Source organism: Neovison vison, chromosome 11 (assembly GCF_020171115.1).
Source record: "Neovison vison isolate M4711 chromosome 11, ASM_NN_V1, whole genome shotgun sequence".
Taxonomy (NCBI): Eukaryota; Metazoa; Chordata; class Mammalia; order Carnivora; family Mustelidae; genus Neogale; species Neogale vison.
Genome location: NC_058101.1, coordinates 150,457,562 through 150,478,268, shown reverse-complemented (window position 1 = coordinate 150,478,268; position 20,707 = coordinate 150,457,562). Strand labels below are relative to the sequence as shown.

General features: G+C 48.9%; 1 protein-coding gene across 2 annotated transcripts in view; it reads right to left on the bottom strand.

Annotated features, from left to right (window-relative positions):
* PTK2B (protein tyrosine kinase 2 beta) overlaps positions 1 to 20,707 on the bottom strand; it is a 126,101-nt gene that overhangs the window by 58,563 nt on the left and 46,831 nt on the right. For both annotated transcript variants that reach the window (XM_044224991.1, XM_044224992.1), the window contains exon 2: positions 2,965 to 3,205. In XM_044224991.1, coding sequence (XP_044080926.1) covers positions 2,965 to 3,168 — 204 coding nt within the window. In that variant the 5' untranslated portion in view covers positions 3,169 to 3,205. The remainder of the gene's footprint in view (positions 1 to 2,964; positions 3,206 to 20,707) is intronic.

The window sequence follows — 20,707 nt, the reverse complement described above, 5'->3', positions numbered from 1 at the left end:
AAATTCTCTTAACTCTGCCTCCTTAGATGCACTCAGATGTGTTGACTTGTCTTTGTTCCAATGCCACTCCCTTAGTTCAGGCCCTCATCATTTCCCGCCTGCACTATGGCCACAGCTCCCTAATCCATCTCCTGTCTCCAGCCTTTCCTCTCTCCTGCCCTTTCTGTACAGCTGTCAGAGTTTAGGGAAAACAGAGTCTTGAATGATTTTCCAGAGGACTAGTGGTCCACCTTGCAAAAGAAGGGTTTCTTAGGCAAATAAGAAATGGCTTAGTTCTGAAAACATCCCCTTTGTAGCCCTTTCCTAGTGATCCCCCACACATATCAGCATATTTAAGGCTCTGAGAAGTCTTGTCACAAAGGATATGTATGGAATTGTTTAAGCACGCATTTCCCAAACTCCTTGACCCTAAAACCCATTCTCCTGGACATACTTCTTAATATCTTGCAGAACATTATATACTGTTTGAAAACTCCAGTCTGATCATCTTACTGCTCTATTTGAAAATAGGACAGATATGTGGTTAAACGCTACTGGAAGACAATTTGAACTTTATTCTATGGGCAATGAAAAATCCTTGGAGATTCCTAAGTGGGGAAATGACCCAGCATTCAGGCAATCAATAGATTTCAATGATCCAGCTCCTACGATCAGCTCGGTGCTTCTTACCTCTAACCCTTACAACATGGCTATAGGTGGGCATAATCCCCAAGTGAGGGGACTGAAGCCAGGGTGGTCAAATATTGGTCTTACAGTAATGTAGCCAATGAGGGTGGAACAGTATCCAGCTCAAGGTCTAGGTAACTCTAAAGCCATGGCTGTTTGACTGCAGGACAGATAGGAAGTAGGAAAGTCTAAGGCTTGGACATAAATTCTTAGAAGGCTATCATTTCTTTTTTTGTTCTTCTTCACCTTTGTTCTCATGCCCAGATAATGCCTTGAGTAGAGCCATTCTTCCTAAGCTTGGGTCTCATCGCCTTTTTTGGAGGCCCACTGTATTTTTCCCCCCTTATGCATTGAGCAAGTCATCAGTTCCAGAAAAGCCTCTCCCCTGCTTAAAAACTATGTCTTTCCCAAGTGCCTGTCCAGGGCCAAATTTCTTAACTTAATCTTCTAGGCCTTCTCTTATCTGCCCTCAACGTTCCCTTCTGACCTTGACTTTGAGGCTTCTCTAAATATTACTCATATTACCTCACCTGAACTACTCAGCATTTAGCAGCCTCCCTTCTTTTGTTCCTGCTGTTCCCCCCTCTTGGAAAGGACCTATCCTTTAGGGTCCCTTCACACTGTAATTCTGTTGAACAACTCCTGATCTGGACCAATCGCATGCTCGCAGGTTTTTAGCAGAAGAGGTCAGGGAGGTGCCGCCAAACTTGGAAAGCAGGTTAACTTCTGAAAATGAAACTAGTAAAACCCACAGTGGATGGCATCAGCTATCTGTGAAGATGATACACTCGAAGTCAGTCTCAAGAAGAAGAAGAGAGCTAAGAAGATATGAAAACACCTCCCTGGAAGGGAAGAATAAGGTGTCCAGAGCTCACTCTCAGGGCACAACTCTACCTACACATCTGGAACTAAGATACACAAATAAGATACACAAATAAGACCCTTATCAAATCAGTGACAGGAAACAGAGGGAGTAACCAAACCATGATCAATTGTGATGACTGGCCAAGGTGATGATATAACCAACACTCTGCTCTGGTGCACTCTAATAGATGGAAGACGGCTAAGGAGACAAATGGACAGGTGGAGAGGCTGCTGCCAGCACCAACTAGAAGAGACACTCACTCAGTTTGAGGAATACTGACTTTTGGGACAGGGGAAGGATTGGTGATGAAGGGATTGGAAATGGTTCATCCAGCTTTCTCAAATGTGGTGAGTTTTCCCAAAAATCCCCTCCTTCTTTTGTTCAAATGAAAAAGCCACCCTTTGAAAACCAGTTTGGGTTTCTTGGACATCATCAGAAAGGGGTACTCTGGGCGGTGGAAAAGGATATCCTCATTGTATCTATCTCATGGGGCTGCTGGGAGGAGTCAAGGAGGTAATGTGTGCTGAGGGATGGATCTAGGCTATACAGAGTAATTGTTCAATAAGTGTTTAAAATCAATCGGTATAGCAATGCCTGGGCAGCTCAGTCGGTTAAGTGTCTGCCTTCAGCTCAGGTCATGATTTCAGGGTCCTGGGATTGAGCCCCATGTTGGGCTCCCTGCTCAACAGGGAGTCTGCTTGTCTCTCTCCCTCTGTTCCTCGCTCCCACTCATGCTCTCTCTCTTTCAAATCAACAATAATAAAAATAATCAGTGTATTGTAACTCTGCTTTTAATGACAAGCTCTTACACAACTGCTTAAAGTGAACTGGCTTCCTGGTGTCTGGGGGCTGGGATGATACTGACCACCCAAACCTACAAAACAGTTTCCATAGCCCTGGACGAGAAAAAGCCAATGGAAGTTTTGCCTCATAAAGGACCTGGTGACCATCCACCTGGTCTAGGGCATCGCTAGTTCATTATCATCTTCCCACCTCCTTTCTCTAAGTGCCAAGCACATGTCTTACAGCATTTTTTGTGCTGTTTTCCATGCAATCACTTGTGTATATCTCAAATCCCAATTCTATCAGAGCATATACTCCTTGAGGGTGAAGGCTCTGACATCCCTCGTGGAGCTCCAAATGCCATAAATCTTTAATGAGATGAAATGAATTGAATCCAAGATAAGGCAAATGATCTGGGGTTCACATGAAGCCCCTAAAATATGTCCCTCCCCCCACCCTCTAGGAGGTTGGTTGCAGAGCCCTGGAGAGGAGGCCTGGCCCAGCAGGCTGAGAACGTCTTCCCAGGAGTCCCCAGCCCAGGGAGCGGCTACAGGAGAACCTGCTGGGCTGAAGGAGGGCTGCTCAGCTGCCCAGGAAGGAGAGGGAGAGACAGACGCATGAAGAGAGCAGGTCCTGCCTGCCACACTCACCTGGATCTCTGTCTGCACGGTGCATTTAACCAGTTTAAAGTTCTTCCCAGGATTGAAGCTGTTGCTGTAGAAGCAGACCTTGAGGATCCGCACGTCTTCCTTTTCCACATCTACCGGCACCACCACCATGGGCTCTGGGGGGCCTTCAGGCCGACGTAACGTGCCCACCTTCACTCGGCTCAGGGGCTCGGACACCCCAGACATCCTCTCGGGCAGCAGCTAGGATCGGCACATCGCAGTCCTGTGGAGACAGCAGAGGGATAGCCCAGAAATGAGTCCGAGGAGGCCCACATGCCTCGTGCCCCAGGGACAGCTCCCACTGAGCTCCAGGACCTAGCAAACCACATATCCCCCCATTCTCAAAAACTCCCCTTCAAGGCATCCAGCTTTATGGACTGGGAGAAGCAGAAGCACAAAGGAGCAGTTCATATAAACATCCGGGTCTGAAACCCGGCCCTCGAGCTCCCAGGCTGTGAGCTTTCTCTTCTAGAAGCCCCCTCTCTCCATCACATTTCTCCTCCCACACTGGGCTCCGAGGCAAGAGGCCCACACTTTGCAAAGGCAGCTGTGAGAGGGGGCGGCCGCAGCATGGTTCCAAGGCACAGCTGAGCAGAAAAAGCGAAGAGTTAGACACTAGAAAATAGCAGGAGAGAAACAGGGACAAGGGAAGAAGCAGAAGGGGAGAATGGGTGGCCTGGAGGGAACTGGAAGAGACAAGGCAGGAAAGGGCCCCGGTGGGGGCGGCCAGTCCATCAGCTGATGGCTTTGTCTGCCCCCACCTGCCGCTGCCAGCCCTAACTTTTGGGTAGGAGGCCTCAGTCCCACAGGAACTCATCATACGGCACATTGTTCATGGTGCACAGGAGAATTCGAGAAGAACAACACTCTCACAGCCCAGTTGGGAGGTCTTTCTGCCAGGTGGGAGAGGGCTGGGCTGGGCCCCTAGAACACCCAGCCCAGTTTGGATGACAGTTTGATTGACACTTACATAGACTCTAAGAATCCCAGGAGACTTCAGTTCTCCTTGAGTTTCCACAAATTGGGTCCTGTCTTCTTGATCCAACACAACCCCATTTACTTCCCACTGGTCTGAAGCAGGAGCACCCCAAGGAAACAGCAGGAAGTTTTATCTGATGACTCGTGGTGTCAACCTTGGCTCCACTAGAACCCCTGGGAAGCTTTTAAGAAAGCATAAATCTAGGCCCTGTGCCAAGAGAAGGCCTCTGACTTGGTCTTTGGGGAGGCCAAGTATTGGTATTTTTAAGTTTCCAAGGATTTTTCTAACATACAGCCATGGCCTGGGGGCCACCTTTCTAGGCTAACCTTAACTCTCATTCTGAGTCCATTCTTACAGGAAAATGATCTCCTTTCTAACAAGAGACTCAGATTCTAGGGGCCACTGTTAGACCAGGAGTTGGGAGCAAAAAGGATGGAACTGGCTATTGTAGAGGCAAATATTTGAGAAGTGGAACCAAGGTTACGTTACCCATTCACACTGTGCTGGACACTAGAAGGGAAGATGGAGACAGTCATTGGCCTAAAGGAGCTGTTCCTTTTCAAGAAGCAGTATGTATTACGAGGGCAAGAAGGAAATGCTGTGAGGGCCAGGGAAGGAGCAAGGCCCTTCCATCAGGGGCAGGCAGACAAGGGGCACAGCACCAGTCTGAATCCAGAATTTGGGACAAGACAGATGAAGAAAAGAATATCTGGCTTGCTTTAGTTTAGAGGCAAATATGTATATTCTAGAAGCATCCATGCCATTTTCCCATAAATATCACCTGAACATGTCCTGTACGCCAATACTCTGCTATGTGCTGAGTGTGTACCTCAGTTTCCCCACACCTTCAAGAAGGAGTCTAGAGGAAAGAGCTTGAGAAGCAAGCCTAGGAAGCCCACCGAAGGAGGGGGAGATGTGTGACGGGGAAGGGAAGACAGCCTAAGGAGGGGTATCAATAGACTTATCGCTTGGGCCACGGTAGGGCCATTCTGCTGGGAACTCTGGGAATCAGGATGTGCTGCGTGCTGGGGTATTTACACAGCCCCTCTTACATCCATCATTCCCAGCACTACCAGCCAGTTCCATACAAGGGCAGACTGGACTCGGGAGCCAGAGAAAGTCCTCAGGCACAAAGATGATGATGCTGGTAGGTAGAAATAAGCAGGAGAATATTGGAATGTTAAGGCCCCAAGGGTAATAGATGGGACAATGACAGATCTGCTATAGGATATGAATGAAGATGAGGGTAGGGTGTCTTACTCCTAAATAGTATACACTCCGGTTGTAGAGATAGGCATGCACGCACGCACACACACACACACACACACACACTCGTGTGTGTGTGTGGGCACCGCACCAGTCATACACATAAATTGGTCCCAGATTTAGGAATTGCTGTGTCTATTGAGCCAAGGGTCCATGACCCCTGGGGATCTGTTGGTATAAACTAGTTTTCAGGCAGGGGATTCATGAAACAGTTTTATAAAACAGGTGTTGGGATAGGAAGGAAATGGAGTAGCACATGGCATCTGTCCCCATATACCAGATGGAAGTCACAGGGCCCATCATTCCAAAGGCATGTAGAAACCAGGGGCACAATTGGTGTTGTTATGCTGACTAGCGGGGATGTGGACTCAGAGCTGGGAAGAAGAGCTATGCCCACATCTATAGGTTACACCACATGGCTTCTGGGCATCCATGACGAAGGGGATGGGGTGAAATGCTGCCCACCCAGACCGCGTTCTCATCCGAAGGGTGCTGTGCCAGTGAGCACACACGGGATGCCCCACACACACTGGGGAAGAGTTTGAGAGAGAAGAGTTAAGTAGAAATGACATGTCAGTAAAAGTTAAAAGATCTGGGGTAACCCAAGAACTCCCTTCTGCCCAAATTGTGTGTGCCATTGGCTAAAGTTAGGAGTGAAGCAGGTAAGCCCTTTCTGGCAGGCAGAGCAAGGGACAGAGATAGAGCAGGTGAGTTAAAAATCTTTTCTGGGGACAGAGACCAGGGCCAAGTCTGGCAGGGGGAAAGGGATTATGTCCCCATGGTACTTTCAGCAGCTTCAGCTGGTGGCACCACGAAACGTGGCGCTTTCAGATTTGAGCAGCCAAGAGGATGTAAGCATGTGATGAGGACACGGAGCGAGAGGAACTCTCGTTCATTGTTGGTGCAAACTTTGGAAGACAGTTGGACGGTTTCTTACAAAACGAGACATATTCTTACCATACGATCCAGCAATAGTGCTCCTTCGTATTTACCCAAAGGAGCTGAAAACTTATGTCCACACAAAAACCTACACATGGATGTTTATAGCAGCTTTATTCATAACACCAAAACTTAGAAGCAACCAAGATGTCCTTCAGTAGGTGAATGGGTAAATAATCTGTGGTACATCCAGACGACGGAATATTATTCAGTGCTAAAAAGATATGCTCTATCAAGCCATGAAAAGACGGGGAGGAAACTTAAATGCATCTAACTGAAAGAAGCCAATCTGAAAAGGCAACACACGATATGGTTCCAACTACATGACATTCCGGAAAAACTACAGAGACGGTAGAAATATCAGTGGTTTCCAAGGACTTGGGGGGAAAGAAGTGACAACTAGGCAGAGCACAGAGGACTTTTAGGGCACTGTAATTGCTCCCTATATAATATTATACTGATGGATACCTGTCATTACACATTTGTCCAAATTCGTGGAGGGTATAACATCAAGACTGAACAGTAAATATACCACTCTGATGGGGGGAGGTGTCCCAGTGTGGGGGGGGCATGCATGTGGGTGGGTGGGAGTATATGGGAAAGCTCCAGACTTTCCTCTTGATTTTGCTGTGAACAGAACACTGAGCCAAAAAATAAAATCTATTAAGAAAAAAAAACATAATAAAAAATAATAATTAAAAAAAAAAAGTAATGAGAAACCACAGTGGGATCATCGATCCCCTCTCCAGCCCACTCAGGAACTCAGGAGCCAGCACCCACCTCTACCCTGGGCAAATAAAGCATTCATAGTCTACGTCGGGTGGAGAACAGCCCAGCCAAACTGATGCATTGGCCATTGTCAACATGCCTGGCAGACGCCGGTTTCTTATCTTCATCAGTTTTTCCAGGCCCTTGGTTCAGGGGCCATTATTCCTAGTGGTCAACATGACCGACTCCAGTTGAGATATTTTTGCAAAACCATTTTGCTCACTCAGGATCTACTTTTTTTTTTCTTTTTTAAAGATTTATTTATTTCCTTTAGAGAGAGAGAGAAAAAGTGCATGTGTGGGGGTGGGGGTGGGGGGGAGCAGAAAGAGAGAGAGACTCTTAAGCAGGTTCCATGCTGAGTGTGGAGCCCAACAGAAGGCTCGATCTCACGACCCTGAGATGACAACATGAGTCAAAGCCAATAGTTGGTTGCTTAACGAACTACACCACCCAGGCACCCCAGCTAGACTTCCACCTTCAGCCTGAGGTAAGACCTGTAGATCTGTCTTTAATCCTTTGCAGCAGTAACCTCTGGCTATTTATTCCAAAAACGTAAGTGCTTTGTACCACCATCCTTGGAGATGGGCAGGGATGAGTATGCCCATTATACAGATGAGAAAACAAGGTTTAAGCCATCTGGTCAAGGATTCCTGCTTGTCGAGTAGTCAGCTTGGATCCCAGAGCAGATCTGAATCCAAGTGCCAAGTTTTTCCCACTTTCCCATCTGCCTTCAAAGAAGGTGGTATCTCTTGATACTACTGAGGCTGGCATAGACTCCAAGGAAGGAGGAAAATGTCAACTTGGCATTGACTATCCCCAGTCTGTGAAGAATCCCAAGGTCTTCTGGTTTAGGGAGTGTGACTCTCCCGATGCTAAGACTTGGTCATGGGAGGGAGGGTGCTGATGGGGAGGGATTCATGTGTTTGATTAAAAGATGAGGGCCCACCAAAGACAAGGACCCAGAAAGGTAGGCCGTTGGGTACATAGCAACTTCCTCAAGGGCACTCCTGAACTCCCACCTGTCAGCACTGGTCTGCCATGGACTGCCAAGTGATTCCCCCCCCCCGCCCCCCACCAACTCTCTGGAGCAGAGTAACTGAAAGATGTAATGTAAGGAGTACACAGCCCTTGACCTCACTCACAGGCTTCTCTCACTGCCCCTCTGCCAGCTCATTTTCTGACTAGCTCTAAAACCTTGGGCCAGTTATTTAACCTCTCTTGGCCTCATCTGCCTCACCTATAAAATGGGGGTAATGATACCTGCCCTGTTTTCCTTATAGAAGTTTTGTGAGGATGAAGGGCAAAAATGCAAGTGAAAATTCATTGTAAGCAATAAAGTTGAACACCAATGAAAGGCTTTATCATCATGGTTAGCACTTGCTTATTTTTCAAAATCTTGTCTGACCATCTATAGTGCCCATATCTTGTGCCCCCTGCCAGTGGCCCTCTGGAGGAGGGGGTGGGGCAGGGGAAGGTCGGATTTGCAGCATTTGCCAATTTCTGTGGTGTAAATGTTCCCACTATGGCTGATTTCAAACTCCAACACCCATCACTGAACACAGAGACAGGCGGATAGGAGAACAATCTGCTGCCTCTAGCTCCTCTTTCTGACAACAGAACTTGTCTATTTCTCCATATTTTGCTGAATGACTTGATTTTCTCATCACTGGCTTGTCTCTGTATTTTGATGATCCCTAAATCTTCTGACTCTCAACCTGTGAGTCAAGTGTACTGCCCCTTTTTCCAGTCAAGACCATGACCCCTAGCCCAGGGATCCCTCCCTGCATCCCAGCATGCACCAGCCCCTTCGAACAGTGTCAGAGGAGAGAAGGTCTCACAGTACCAGTGGAAATCCTGGCCCTGAGCCATCATGGGCTCCAGCTTGCTTCCCAATCCAGGTCTGCCCAAGTCCAAATCAAAGAACAACAAACACAAGGAAATGGGCTTAAATTAAAACAGGAAGAGTTTTGATTGGCTATAAGAATGTCTCAGCCAAAACCTGGAAAGGGTAATAAGGGAGGTTGTACAATCTCGGAGTCCCTGAGGTCTTCAGGAAGAAAATAAATGACACTCTTCCTGAATGGCAAGATGTTCACCTGCCGAAAGGAGGGGGTCCTAAAACAGAATTAAGGCCCATTCGGATCTTCTGGGTTACCACTGGGCCTAGGGCTGGGTTCCCGGCAGAGGAAGATTACAGGGTCACGGGCGTCGGCATCACAGAAAAGTACAATCTTGCACTTGAAGACAATGTCGGGTAATGTTATGTCTTAACTGAACACATCCTTTGTGTCAGGAATTTGCGCAAGCAATTGCCAAAGACGAGGCGGCTGGTGATGTGTCCTGCCACCATGCTTAGGGGCTCATGCCGAGTTCTGCCATCAACTGACTCTGAGGCCTGGAGACATCGGGCCAGGCGAGTTAGAGCTCCCGAACAGCGGCTGGTATGTGGATGATGGCGTCTGATATTTTCCAGTGACTGCAGCAAAATGGGAAAAATACAGACGCTACAGGGAATTTGTCATTAAGCTCAATGTATTCTTTTTGAAGGGCAGGCTTTTACTCTAACATTATGTCTTTCGACCTTTGTTGGTTTTCCAGCACTCATTTGTTTATCAAGCGACAATGACTGTCTTTGGCAAATGACCTTGAAGCTGGGCCTCTCAGAGAGTCAGATGTGGAAGCGGAGGTGGGCATCCTGGGCATAAAATACACTGTCTCAAGGGCTGAAAGTTACACCCATGATCTGAGGGAGCCTGGGGAGGGGCCATTACTCAGAGAGGTGGCACTGTCAGGGAGAAGGTGCGCTCACCTGAGTGACGAGGTCAGTCACCTGACTCACAAACCCGGGTTTCAAACTTGTGTCCTCGGGCTGCCCTGTCACGTAAGTCTGGGGCCTGCCCCACCGTGCGCTTCAGGGTCAGGCAACGTGGTGGCCTTCAAGCCTCGGCCGCTGACTGTTCGTGTGACCTGGACAAGTTCACCGTGCTAAGCTTCAGTTTCCTGTCTCAGGAGACTGGGGATAATATTATCTAGCCTGCAGATTTTTCTGGAGAATCAGAGATTACTTCTGTAAACTCCCTGGCACATGTATTTTTTAAGTGCCTGTGACTTGGCAGAAGAAAGAACCAGGAACTCCCTACCAGTCCCTACTTGCCAAGCATTAGACCGGCCCAGTGAGTTCGGGATTGGCTCTTTCCGTCCCCGCTTCTCTGATGCCACCTTTGGGCCCACACCCACCTTCCTCCACCTGCCTGCCCACCAGGAAAGCTCAGCCCTATCTCCCACTCTGGACACACACACACACAGGGCCATGATCTGTCCTGAGAATATCACAGAAGCGTGGAAGGAAGCCTCACGAGAGACAGCCACAACATAAGCCCTTTGGATCTAGCAGAAGCCAGCATGTCACGAGACACATGCTTTATTTCCACTCTGTCTCTGACTCACTTCCTCTTGCCGTTTCCACACCAACGAAATGGGGAACACATGCCTTTCCTCTGCAAAGGCCTGCTGGGAGCAGCCACTTAACTAATTGGCAGTGACCTTGCCATCTCAGGGAGCCAGGCCTGTGTTTCTGGGCGAGCTGTGCCCTGCTGGGGTCACGCGGTGTACCCCACCCCCCCAGCCCAAGCCTTCTCAGCCCCAGTTCCCATAGGGCCAGCATGGTGCCCGCTCCAAGCGCCCCAGTCCATCACTGGGTTAATCCCTTCCCCTCTGCTCCGAGCATCCCTCCCCATTACCTCTGGAAGGAAGGAACCAGAAAGGTGGTGATTATCCCCCAGCCAGAATTCAATGTAATTCAAAAAGCATTTATTGAGACTCTAGCACATTTTCAGCTCGCCACGCCCACACACATCACCCACTCAGGATCATTCTTTTGCCAACACCTACCAACCCGGAGGCCAGCTGACACAGGGCTGGCTGGCGGCGGGGAAAGGGGAGCAACAGAGATGTGTGAGCCCGTCCTTCCTTGTTACTCTTCTCGCTAGTTCAAGGACTTTGATTACTAGAGCTAGGCAGACTTCTTGCGTGCCCTCTGGGCTGCACTGCTCCCCCAACCCTTGAGAAAACCCCCAAAACCTTCCTCCTTATTTGCCAGTTCATGAGTGATTTTTGCTAACCTGCTTTTGCCCCTCCTTCCTCCCTCCTTTCCCAGCTTTCCTTCCTTCCTCCCTCCCCTCTCCTGTTCTTCCCTTCTTCTCCTTCCCGCTCCCCTGCCTTTCTGACTTCCTATGTTTCAAGAGGCATGCCAGACTCCAGAGATATGCAGCTAAACAGAAGAGGGAAGAGGGTTCCTGTCCAGCAGAGACTCATAATTCAGTAAAGAAGAAGAAGATGAGGGGCACCTGGGTGGCTCAGTTGGTTGAGCATCTGTTTTTGGCTCAGGTCATGATCTCTAGGGTCCTGGGATCAAGCCCCACATCAGGCTCCCAGCTCGGCAGGGAGTCTGTTTCTCCCTCTTCCTCTGCCTCTCCCCCTGCTTGTGCTCTCTCTCTCTCTCAAATGGATAAATAAAATCTTAAAAAAAAAAAAAAGAGGAAAAAGATGAACATAATATAGCCACAGCATGGGATGGGATCTAACAGGGGTCCACGCTTGGTGCTTGAGGAGCATGGAAGAGCACTGCCTTAGGGGGCCCCAGAATCTCAGGAGAAGGTGACACAGCAAGATCAGAAACCACATGACGTGGCATGAGGCTGATGAGGAGGGTGCTGAGGGGTGTTGGGAAATGAGAAGACAGTGGCAACACACTAAGGAATTTGAACATCACCCTGTGGGGAAGCAGATTTTCATTTAAAAGATATAATTCGGGGCACCTGGGTGGTTCAGTGGTTGGGCATCTGCCTTCGGCTCAGGTCATGATCCCAGGGTCCTGGGATCGAGCCCCACATCAGGCTTCTTGCTCAGCAGCAAGCCAGCTTCTCCCTCTCCCTACCACTCCCCATGCTTGTGCTTTTTCTCTCTGACAAATAAATAAATAAAATCTTAAAAAAAAAAAAAAAAGATCTACTTCAGGCTAGAAGACAGATCGCAGGTGTGAGCTGGGAGGCTTCGGGGCAGTTCTGATGATGCAGTCCCTGGGCCGTGACCCCCAACTGGTGACGTAGGGGAAGGGGGACCCCATTTGCAGGCTTTGCTAATGTTCCTGGTGTAAATGCTTCCAAGGCTGATTTCAAGCTGCCGATGTGACTTTGCTGAAAGTGCCTTTGGGGGAGAAATGGGTGCCATCAGCTTGTGAGAGCTGGTTGGGCAGGGGCTGGAGGGGGCACATTTCTGAGGACCTGCCTCCAGCCCGGCTCTGACCCGACCCTCAACCCTCCACATCTGACCCTGCAGGCTTCCCCCACCCACATCCAGCACTTGAAGATGGCAACATACAAGGTGCCCAGAAGCCTGGAGTTTTTAAGATGTGCTTCTCCCTCCAAGGAACTTCTGTTATTCTCCAATCTCCTAAAGGTTGTAATTTTCAAAACCACATTCTTTGTCATCTCTAACCCCAAACTAAATTCTTTCCCAGCTTCTCCACTTTTGAGTCATGATCTCAACTCGTTCCTTTTCTCCCAGCCTACGACGCCAGCTAATCTCATTTCCCCGGCTGGGTGCATTACAGAGTTGGTTGTTGAGCAGGGAAATTTGGTGCCGTGACGAATCGATGCTTCAGTTATAGGCATTTGACTGAGTTCTTCCCCATTTTTTTGAGAGGTTAATGAGGGGGGCAGATGACAAGCAGCTGAATTCATAAGCGGTTTCTCCATCAACTGCTTATCGAGTGTCTGTATTCACTTGGGGACTGACTGCTATTTTAATTGGCCTTTATTCACACCTGTTAATTTGGCATTAAAGAGTTTGTGGTTATCAGGTGAGAAGCTCCAAGTGAAGCACAGGATGGGGAGAGACCATGACTACAAATGCTGGCCACAAAAGACTCCTGAAATCTGCAACAGGTTGGTAAGACACGCCAAGTGTAACAAAACACAAGTGGCGAAACGGGATAAACGTGAGGTTCTTTGCGTAGATTAAAAAAAAAAACAAACCAAAAAACTTCCCCAATCTGGGGTGAGGAAGATGTGGTTTAGCAACGGCATGGGTTAAACAAAAATGGGGTTTAAGCTGTCTGTGAACTCATAGTTAGTCACTATGATACATACGGCTGCCAGAAAGATCAATGCAGATTTGGGGCACTAGAAAAATCCCTAAAATAGGGACGGTAATTTTCCCCGGGGCTCTGCATAGACATGACCTCATCAATAGCACTACTGGCCCAGGGACCCTGAGGTTTGACAGGCTGCCACATTCTAGAAGGAGGACATTCAGAGCCCTGGGAGCCTGGGAATTCTGTCTCATGACACAGGAGGGGCAGGGGAGTGGAGTCCTGGGAAGTGAGGACAGGACTGCTGGTTTCAAATGGTTGTAGGGCTGCCAATGCAAAAGAGGGACCCCACTCTTTTATCCAAGTCAAGGATTAAAAAACATGCAACAGAGAGACAGACGCGAAAAGGGTCTTTGTGTGTGCAGAGGACATACTTTCCAGGGTATTTGCACTCTTGCTATCTTGTTGACATCTCGCAAGGCAGAAGTCATTCCCATTCTGAGGATGAGGAAAAGCGACTGGGCAGCTTGCCTCGGCTCACCCTTATTAAGTGGCAAAGGCAGGACCAGATCTCGGATTTCCCATTTTAACCCAACAAATGCAAGTTGGTGCTGACAGCTCCAATCCCACCTGGGGAGCCCACCACCCCCCCAACCCGGCTCTGGCTTTGTCTCCTCACATCCAGGGTATTTCTGTGCCAGAGAGGACAGCTCCGATGAACCCTGCTTTTCTGTGTGACTCCAAACAGAAACTTCCATGTAAGCTTATCACCTTCTAGCCAGGCAGCACCAAAAGGAACATCAGCGTTTGATATATTAATATGTGTAATAATGATGGTGACATCCACTTTTATTTTTAAGTTATCTCTTAGGACCCATTTAATAAACAGGAAAAAAAATCGACCATAAACATCGACAATAAAAAAAATTGACATTGTTTTCCAGTGGGAAAGTACAAAGTCAGTGCTAACAGTTGGCCCCCTCGTCTAGTACCACCTTGAAAACAGCTAAAACATCCTCTTGAAAAAGCTTCCCCGCCTGCCCATCCCCGATCTGCCCCTCTTCGCAAATCTGGGACACAAATTTGCTTTATGTAAACAGATATCAAAGCCATTAAACATGACACGGGCCCCCACGGGCACCCTGCAGCCATCAGCTTTCGTTTTAATGCGGATTGGATGAAACGGCCATTGAGACGCCCCGTCAAGCAAACAGGATGCCACCTGTGTGTGAGGCTCGAGGAAATTAAAAATAGATGGAAAAATCCTCAGCAGTGAAAAACGCTAATGACAACAACTTTGAGGCACCACTACAAATCGTCTATATAAGCCAAGAAGTCAAGAGAAAAAGAATAAAATCTTATGCTTACGGCCTTGAAAGGAAACCGGGACAATTGCCAGGTGATTCAGAACTGGCTTTCTAAAGGCAAGCTGGTTAAAATATAAAGCGAGTCCCATGTATGGACCTGGTCCCCCAACTTGGGGAAACCCCATACCCCCAACGGGGGAAAGCATGGATCATGTGCACAAAGATGTTCACACCTGTACTATTTAGAGCAGGGAGATCTTAAAATCAGAACAAAATCCTCAGAGCGCTGCCTGGGGGGTGCGGGGATTCCAGGCACTATCGATAATGATAAACTCGATTAAAATATGAGCACTGGTAGTAAATGAAAACATTTGTATAAAGATGCAAAGTGACAGGGAAAGAAGTTCACATCCTGATTATAATGACATAAAAACGCATCTACATTTAGAATGACATACAGATGAAGGATCCTAAGTTCTTCGACCTTTCAGTTGGTTAACTATATGAAAAAAATCAGTGACTTCCACAGGACAGGAGCCAGCCCTCTCTCCGTTGTCCACCTCAACCTGCCTTTGCGACACAACCCTCCTTTCTGGGCTCTGCATGTAGCACCGAAGGGGAGGGGCAATCCCTGGCCTCAAAAGCAAGACTAGAGAGAACAAACAGGCCCTGGAAATCCAGATTTCTGGATCTTCTCTACACTCAGGATCAGAGGTGAATAGGGAGGAGAGATAGCCCAGTATAATCTGCAGAGAGCCCCAGGACTAGACAGTTCTCTGTGACTGCAGACAGTCCTCTGAGAAAGCAGAGCGTGGGCTGCACGGCAGGGAGCCCCATGCCCCTGGGACCCTGACTGCGTGTCCTCTTCCTTCCTCCACCGCTGCATGCACACCAAGGGGCTCACTTCCTAGAACTAGTAGCATTTCCTTAGGTTGACCCTAGGCCCAGATCTCACATGCACAGTGAGCCCATTCAGTGCTCATAACACACTGTTATACACTCATAACATACTGTTGTCATCTCTCCCACGGATGAGGAAGGTGAGGCTGAGCCGAGTGACTTCCGGAAGGCCACAGAGCAAGTAGAGAGCAGAGCTGGGGCTCTTTACCCCCACACTCTGCAGGGTTGCAGGGCCCTGGGCTGCCCGTGAAGGCAGCCATGCTCGGCCCACAGACACCTCCTGGTACTGTCCTTTGGGTTCTAGATCCTAATCGTGACAAGGCCAGACCGCTGGACCTACAATACGGTCTCAGACAGCACCTGGTCCCACGGCTGCGTCACCCTGGCTGTGTGCACACGTGTCAGAATACATACTGTACACTGACAGACTCTCTCCTTGACTACGTTTCAGCCGGCTTCCTTTGAGCCCTCCGCTCGACTAGCCCTGAGCTTCGGCTTCCGTCTCTGCCTCATGGAATCCGTCTTCAGCAAGACTCCTGCTAGGTGGCCTTAACCAGAATTCCCCACCTTCCGCAGCTGATTTTTCTTGATGTCTGATTGAATTTCCCACCGCCCCCCTTCCATCCGCATCACCTAGGTAATATCAGATTGCCCTGGCCCGCCTTCAGCAGCAATCCTATTACGTCCCTTCAGAAAAGAAGTACCCTACACTCTTAGCAATTTTTCCATCCATGGATTGCCTACCCTGCTTCTTAGCTATCAATCCCTACTCTTCCTCGTTTTATTTTCATGACTTTCCCCTCCAGCAAAACCCCATTGCTCTATCCTCCTAAATAAAGTCCTCCTTACCATCTTTAACAAGGATCTGAATAAGTTTTTGGTAACAATGTAGACATAAACAGATGGACACATTGCAAGGCTCAGTCCCTAGTGAGTGGAGACCTCTGGGGCTGGATCCAGCCACGTGTACATTTTACTGGCATCCCAGGTGACTCTGATACTCACCCACAGGCAGCAGAGGTGCAGGTGGGACAGCGGTTTTGGCCCTTGTCTCGGAAGGGAGAACTGAGTTTCAAAGAGGCTGACACAGGAGGACTCTTGGCTGGGACCGTGGTCTCCTGATTCCCTGTCTGGAGGCCTCTCATTACCAGGCCAGGTCCTATCGTTAGAACTCGTTCTCAAACATGCGAACTTCCTGGGTGTCTCTGAGCCCTTACTTCAGAGCACAGGAGCGGTTTCTGTTTCAGTCTCTTGTTACCCAAGCCCATTATTGGGAAATGGACAGAAAGAGAAGAAATAGGCGGTTTTGGTTATTCAGAGCTCAGAAAATTTGAGGGAACCCTGGTCTTTTAAAACTCCAGCCATAGTTGGGAATGCCGAGTGCGGCGGTGAGAAAAAACCCCAGCCTAGAGTCATCTTCCCAAACACTACTCCAACTGGGGGAGGATCTTTTTCTTCCCTGGCTAGAAGAACAAAATAAAACACAAAGGGAAAACCCAACCCCAAATTTTCTGAGCCCAAAGGAAGGCAAAATTACCGTTACCTTTTTAAAAGAGCTATGGAAGGGAAAGGTCTCATGGATCCCGTGTCAGGCATAGAAACTAAGCCAGGTGTCCTGGCTAGGCCAAGAAAGAACTGACCCATAGGGTCTGCTGTGGGACACTGTTTTTGAATAGGAGGCCCTGAGAATGGGGGTTTATGGGCTCAGCAATGTGTCATCAAAAAAAAAAAAAAATAGAGAGACACCTGCTCAGTTGGTTAAGTGTCTGCTGCCTCGGGTTCAGATCATGATCCCAGGGTCCTGGGATGGAGCCCCACATGGGGCTCCCAGCTTGGCGGGAGCCCTCCGCCTGCTGCTCCCCCTGCTTGTGCTCCGTCTCTCTCTCTGACAAATAAATCTTTAAAAAGGAAAAAAAAAAAAAAAGGAATAGAAAGAGAAAAGAAATGCAGGGTGTTTCCCCATAGCTCTGTCCTTCTCAGGGAGGTTCAGAGCTGCACTCATTCATTGATTCCTGTCTGCCCGGAAAGGTAACTGATAAGGAGCCCACTTAGGCTTCTGCAATCAAGGTCGTATTAAAAACTCGAAAGACTATACTCATACCCGCTATACAAACATGCTGCCATGGTTGCAAGGAGGCTGTAGGCAGAAAGGGAGACACGGAGAAAATGCACCAGCTGTTCTGGAAAGGTGATTGAGTTTTCCTTTTTAATGGGTTTGGCCTCAATGATGAATAATTCTTAAAAATCACTTGGGCTATCTGTATAGCTATAAGGGAGCCACGCCTGAAAAGAGTGAGGTGCCCTCCTCCTACTTCCAGCCCCAGGCGACTTCCCTAGCAGCCCGGTGGGGAGCCCAGGGGCTGCAGTCCTGGGCTCTGGTCTGTAAAAATCACAAATCTGGCCCCCCCATCCCCCATGCCAGGGATAAGTCTATGTTTGACATAACAGTCCTTGGCCCTTTCTGCCTTTAGCTCTTATTTCATTGAGGTTTCCGAAGCACACAGGAAGTCAGAAAAAAGAACAGCAACCCACTTCTCCACAGCTTCACCACAGACTTGAGGCGGGAGGGAGAGAGAGCACAGCAGAACCCAGAAAGTGCTCTGTGGCAGGGGGTGAGAGGAGCGAACCCTGGGGCCCTTCCCCTTGTGGCAGCTGTTCTGTCCACACTGAGGTCTTCAAGAGCCTCCAGAGCTCCCCCACCACCCCTCATTCTATTCTTTCCTTCTGTTGACTGAGAATTTTCTCATCCTTTACATGCACACACAAAAAACAATAACGTTAAAGTCTTTTGAATCACATTCAACTTCAGCGCCAGAATGATCCTTTGATAATGTGGCCAACTCACCTCACCTGTGGGGACCTCAGGCTTCTCATCAGAGAAAGTGAAGAGATTAGGGGACAGGAACATGTTTCCAACAAAGTCTAAAGCATGAATATTTCAAACTGTTAAAAGTGATAGCCCGATTCCTGAGACGGTTTAACTCCTCACTGTCTGGCGGAAAATGCTTCAATATTGGCAGAACCCCCAAAATACTTCTCAGGGGCCCTGAACTCCAGGGTAAAGCTGCAGGATCAGATTAGATGCTTCTCAAAGTGCCCTCTTGGATTTAAAATTCTGAGAGCTAAAATCATTAGCTACAGGAAATCTCCTGGGATTTTGCAGGAGAAATGAGAGGCTGAGAAAAAAAAATGTGAGGGGTGGGAAAATAGACAAAAAAAAAAAAAAAAGGAATGACTTGGGATATTGATATCAGGGAAAACAGATCAACTAAAATGATAAAGTCACCAGTGATGAGAATCAGTTCTGAAGGGCCTTATAACTAATTGGGTTTTTACCTCCTTTGTTTTGTAGATGAGGCCAGAGATGTTGAGTGACTTCCCCAAAGACACAGAGCTGGACTCTTGATTGTGGGAACGAGCACAGAGGCCCTCTGAAGGGTAAAACCACAGCCCTGAAACCTTTGTTGGGAGGCCCCTGTCACCGGGGTGAATGCCCTGGCAAGTACAAGAGACCAAGCGATCCCTTACAGACCAGCCATGCAGATGACACCAGCCAGGTCAGGTACAGAGTCACGCAGGGGTAGAAGTTTTGTTCTCTAGAACCTTCCACACCCATACCCAGTACCTCTCTGATGGTTACCTCACCCTGCCCACCATGAGGGAGAAGCTTCTTCCAACCTGAGCCTAGGTGCTTGCCCGCCCAGAATGAGGTAGACAGGGTGTTTAATTTCAAAGGTGACCTTACACAGGGACTCTTTCCTCACACACGGAGGACTGAGGGGCAGTTCACAAAGCACTTGCCCAGTCTCCTTTCTCTTTTCTCTAGAGGGGGTGCTGTTCCCTTTACAGGGCAGGGGATGCTGGCTCCGAAAAGGTGCAGGCCCACACTCAACAGAATGCAGAAAAAGGGTCAGAACAATGGCCTCCCAGCTGGCAGCCAAAGGAAGTTTCCAGGAGGGGCAGGTTTGTGCCACATTAGGGAGCAGAAGAAGCACAACTTCCAGGTCTCCCCCCGCCTAGTCAACACATCTGGAACAAATCCTGTTACCAACCTGAACCTCAGCGAGCTTACCCACCCAAGCTGGATGTGAGAACACGATCTTCCCTAGAACCGTTATGAATATTAACACAAATAACATATAGAACCACACTTGGTGAACCTGGAACCCCTGATGTCAAGGGTTGGTCACAATCACAACTCCTCTGTGTTCCTCTGGTTCAAGCGTCTACGCAAACATTTCGAAGACAGCGACTCAGTCTTGTCAAAGGCAACACGCTGGTTCCAGTTTGGGGCTGTTTTTAGTACCGGAGAGTCCCTTTCTATGATGTGGTCAAGGAATTTTCCTACAGCTGTTCCTGGCAGGTGCCAGCGCTGCCTGGGGAGCTGCCTCACCTGAGCCGCCCCCCCCCCCCGGCTTCTTTGCACGGCCAGTCCTGGTTCTCAACACAGGACTGCAGAGACACATGACAATTTGAGGTGGGGTGGGCTGTTCCTAGATCATTTCATACCAGGACTGCCTGCTGTCCATACACATTTTAATGCCCACCTCAATGGATGAGTTTGGACGAGCCAGGCTGACATCAGTGATGGCAAGCAGACACCCCCAGAGGCCACTCAGTCTTTCGGCAGGGACACTGGGTAGGGGGGCAGTCAAGCTGGCCCAGGTCGGCCCTGAAGTTCCCAGCTCTCTGGCTCTGGTCTCAGGTTCCTCGGACTTTAGAGCTGTACACAGGCTTTGAAGGAGCATCCCCTAAGATGTTCTCCCAGAGTCTTATAATCACCACTGTGCCTCCTGTTTGGCCACTGAGTCTACTCTGACCTCTAGTCCCTGCTCATCCCTGTGCTAAGCTGGCTGGTCCCCATAGCGTGGGCGGAGCAGACTAACATCCCACTCCAGGGTTCTATTCTCAGCTCTCAGCATCACTGCCTTCAGCATTGCCATTGTTTGTCATGTGTCTAATTGCACATGGCCATGTGCCAGGTGAGGGGAATGTACCCCGAACACAGGCTTCCCCGCTCACTGCCATGGCCCACGGCCCTGCTGGGAACCAACAGGTCATATGGGTAGAACACGGCCCTGGATGTGGATGGGCATGGTACACTCAGTAAATGCAGGGCTCACCCACGGTGGGGAGCAGCGCTGAGTGCATCCCATGGAGTGGGGGAGAAGAGGCCCATTAGGGGAGAGGTATGAGGAGCAGAGGAAAGAATGCCGCCCCACAAGGCAGGCTTCCAGGCTTTGCGTGTTCAAGTTCCAACTCCCAAGACAACAGAATTGACTGTTTTTGGAGATAGGACCTTTAAAGAGGTGATTCAGGTCAATGGAGGCCCTAATTCGGGTGAGTCCTAATCCAGGATGACTGGTGTCCTTGTAAAAAGAGGAAATCTGGACTCACAGAGAAACATCAGCTGTCTACAGAGAAAAGACCGGGGTGAGGACACAGTGAGAAGACCGCCATCTGTGCGCCCAGAGA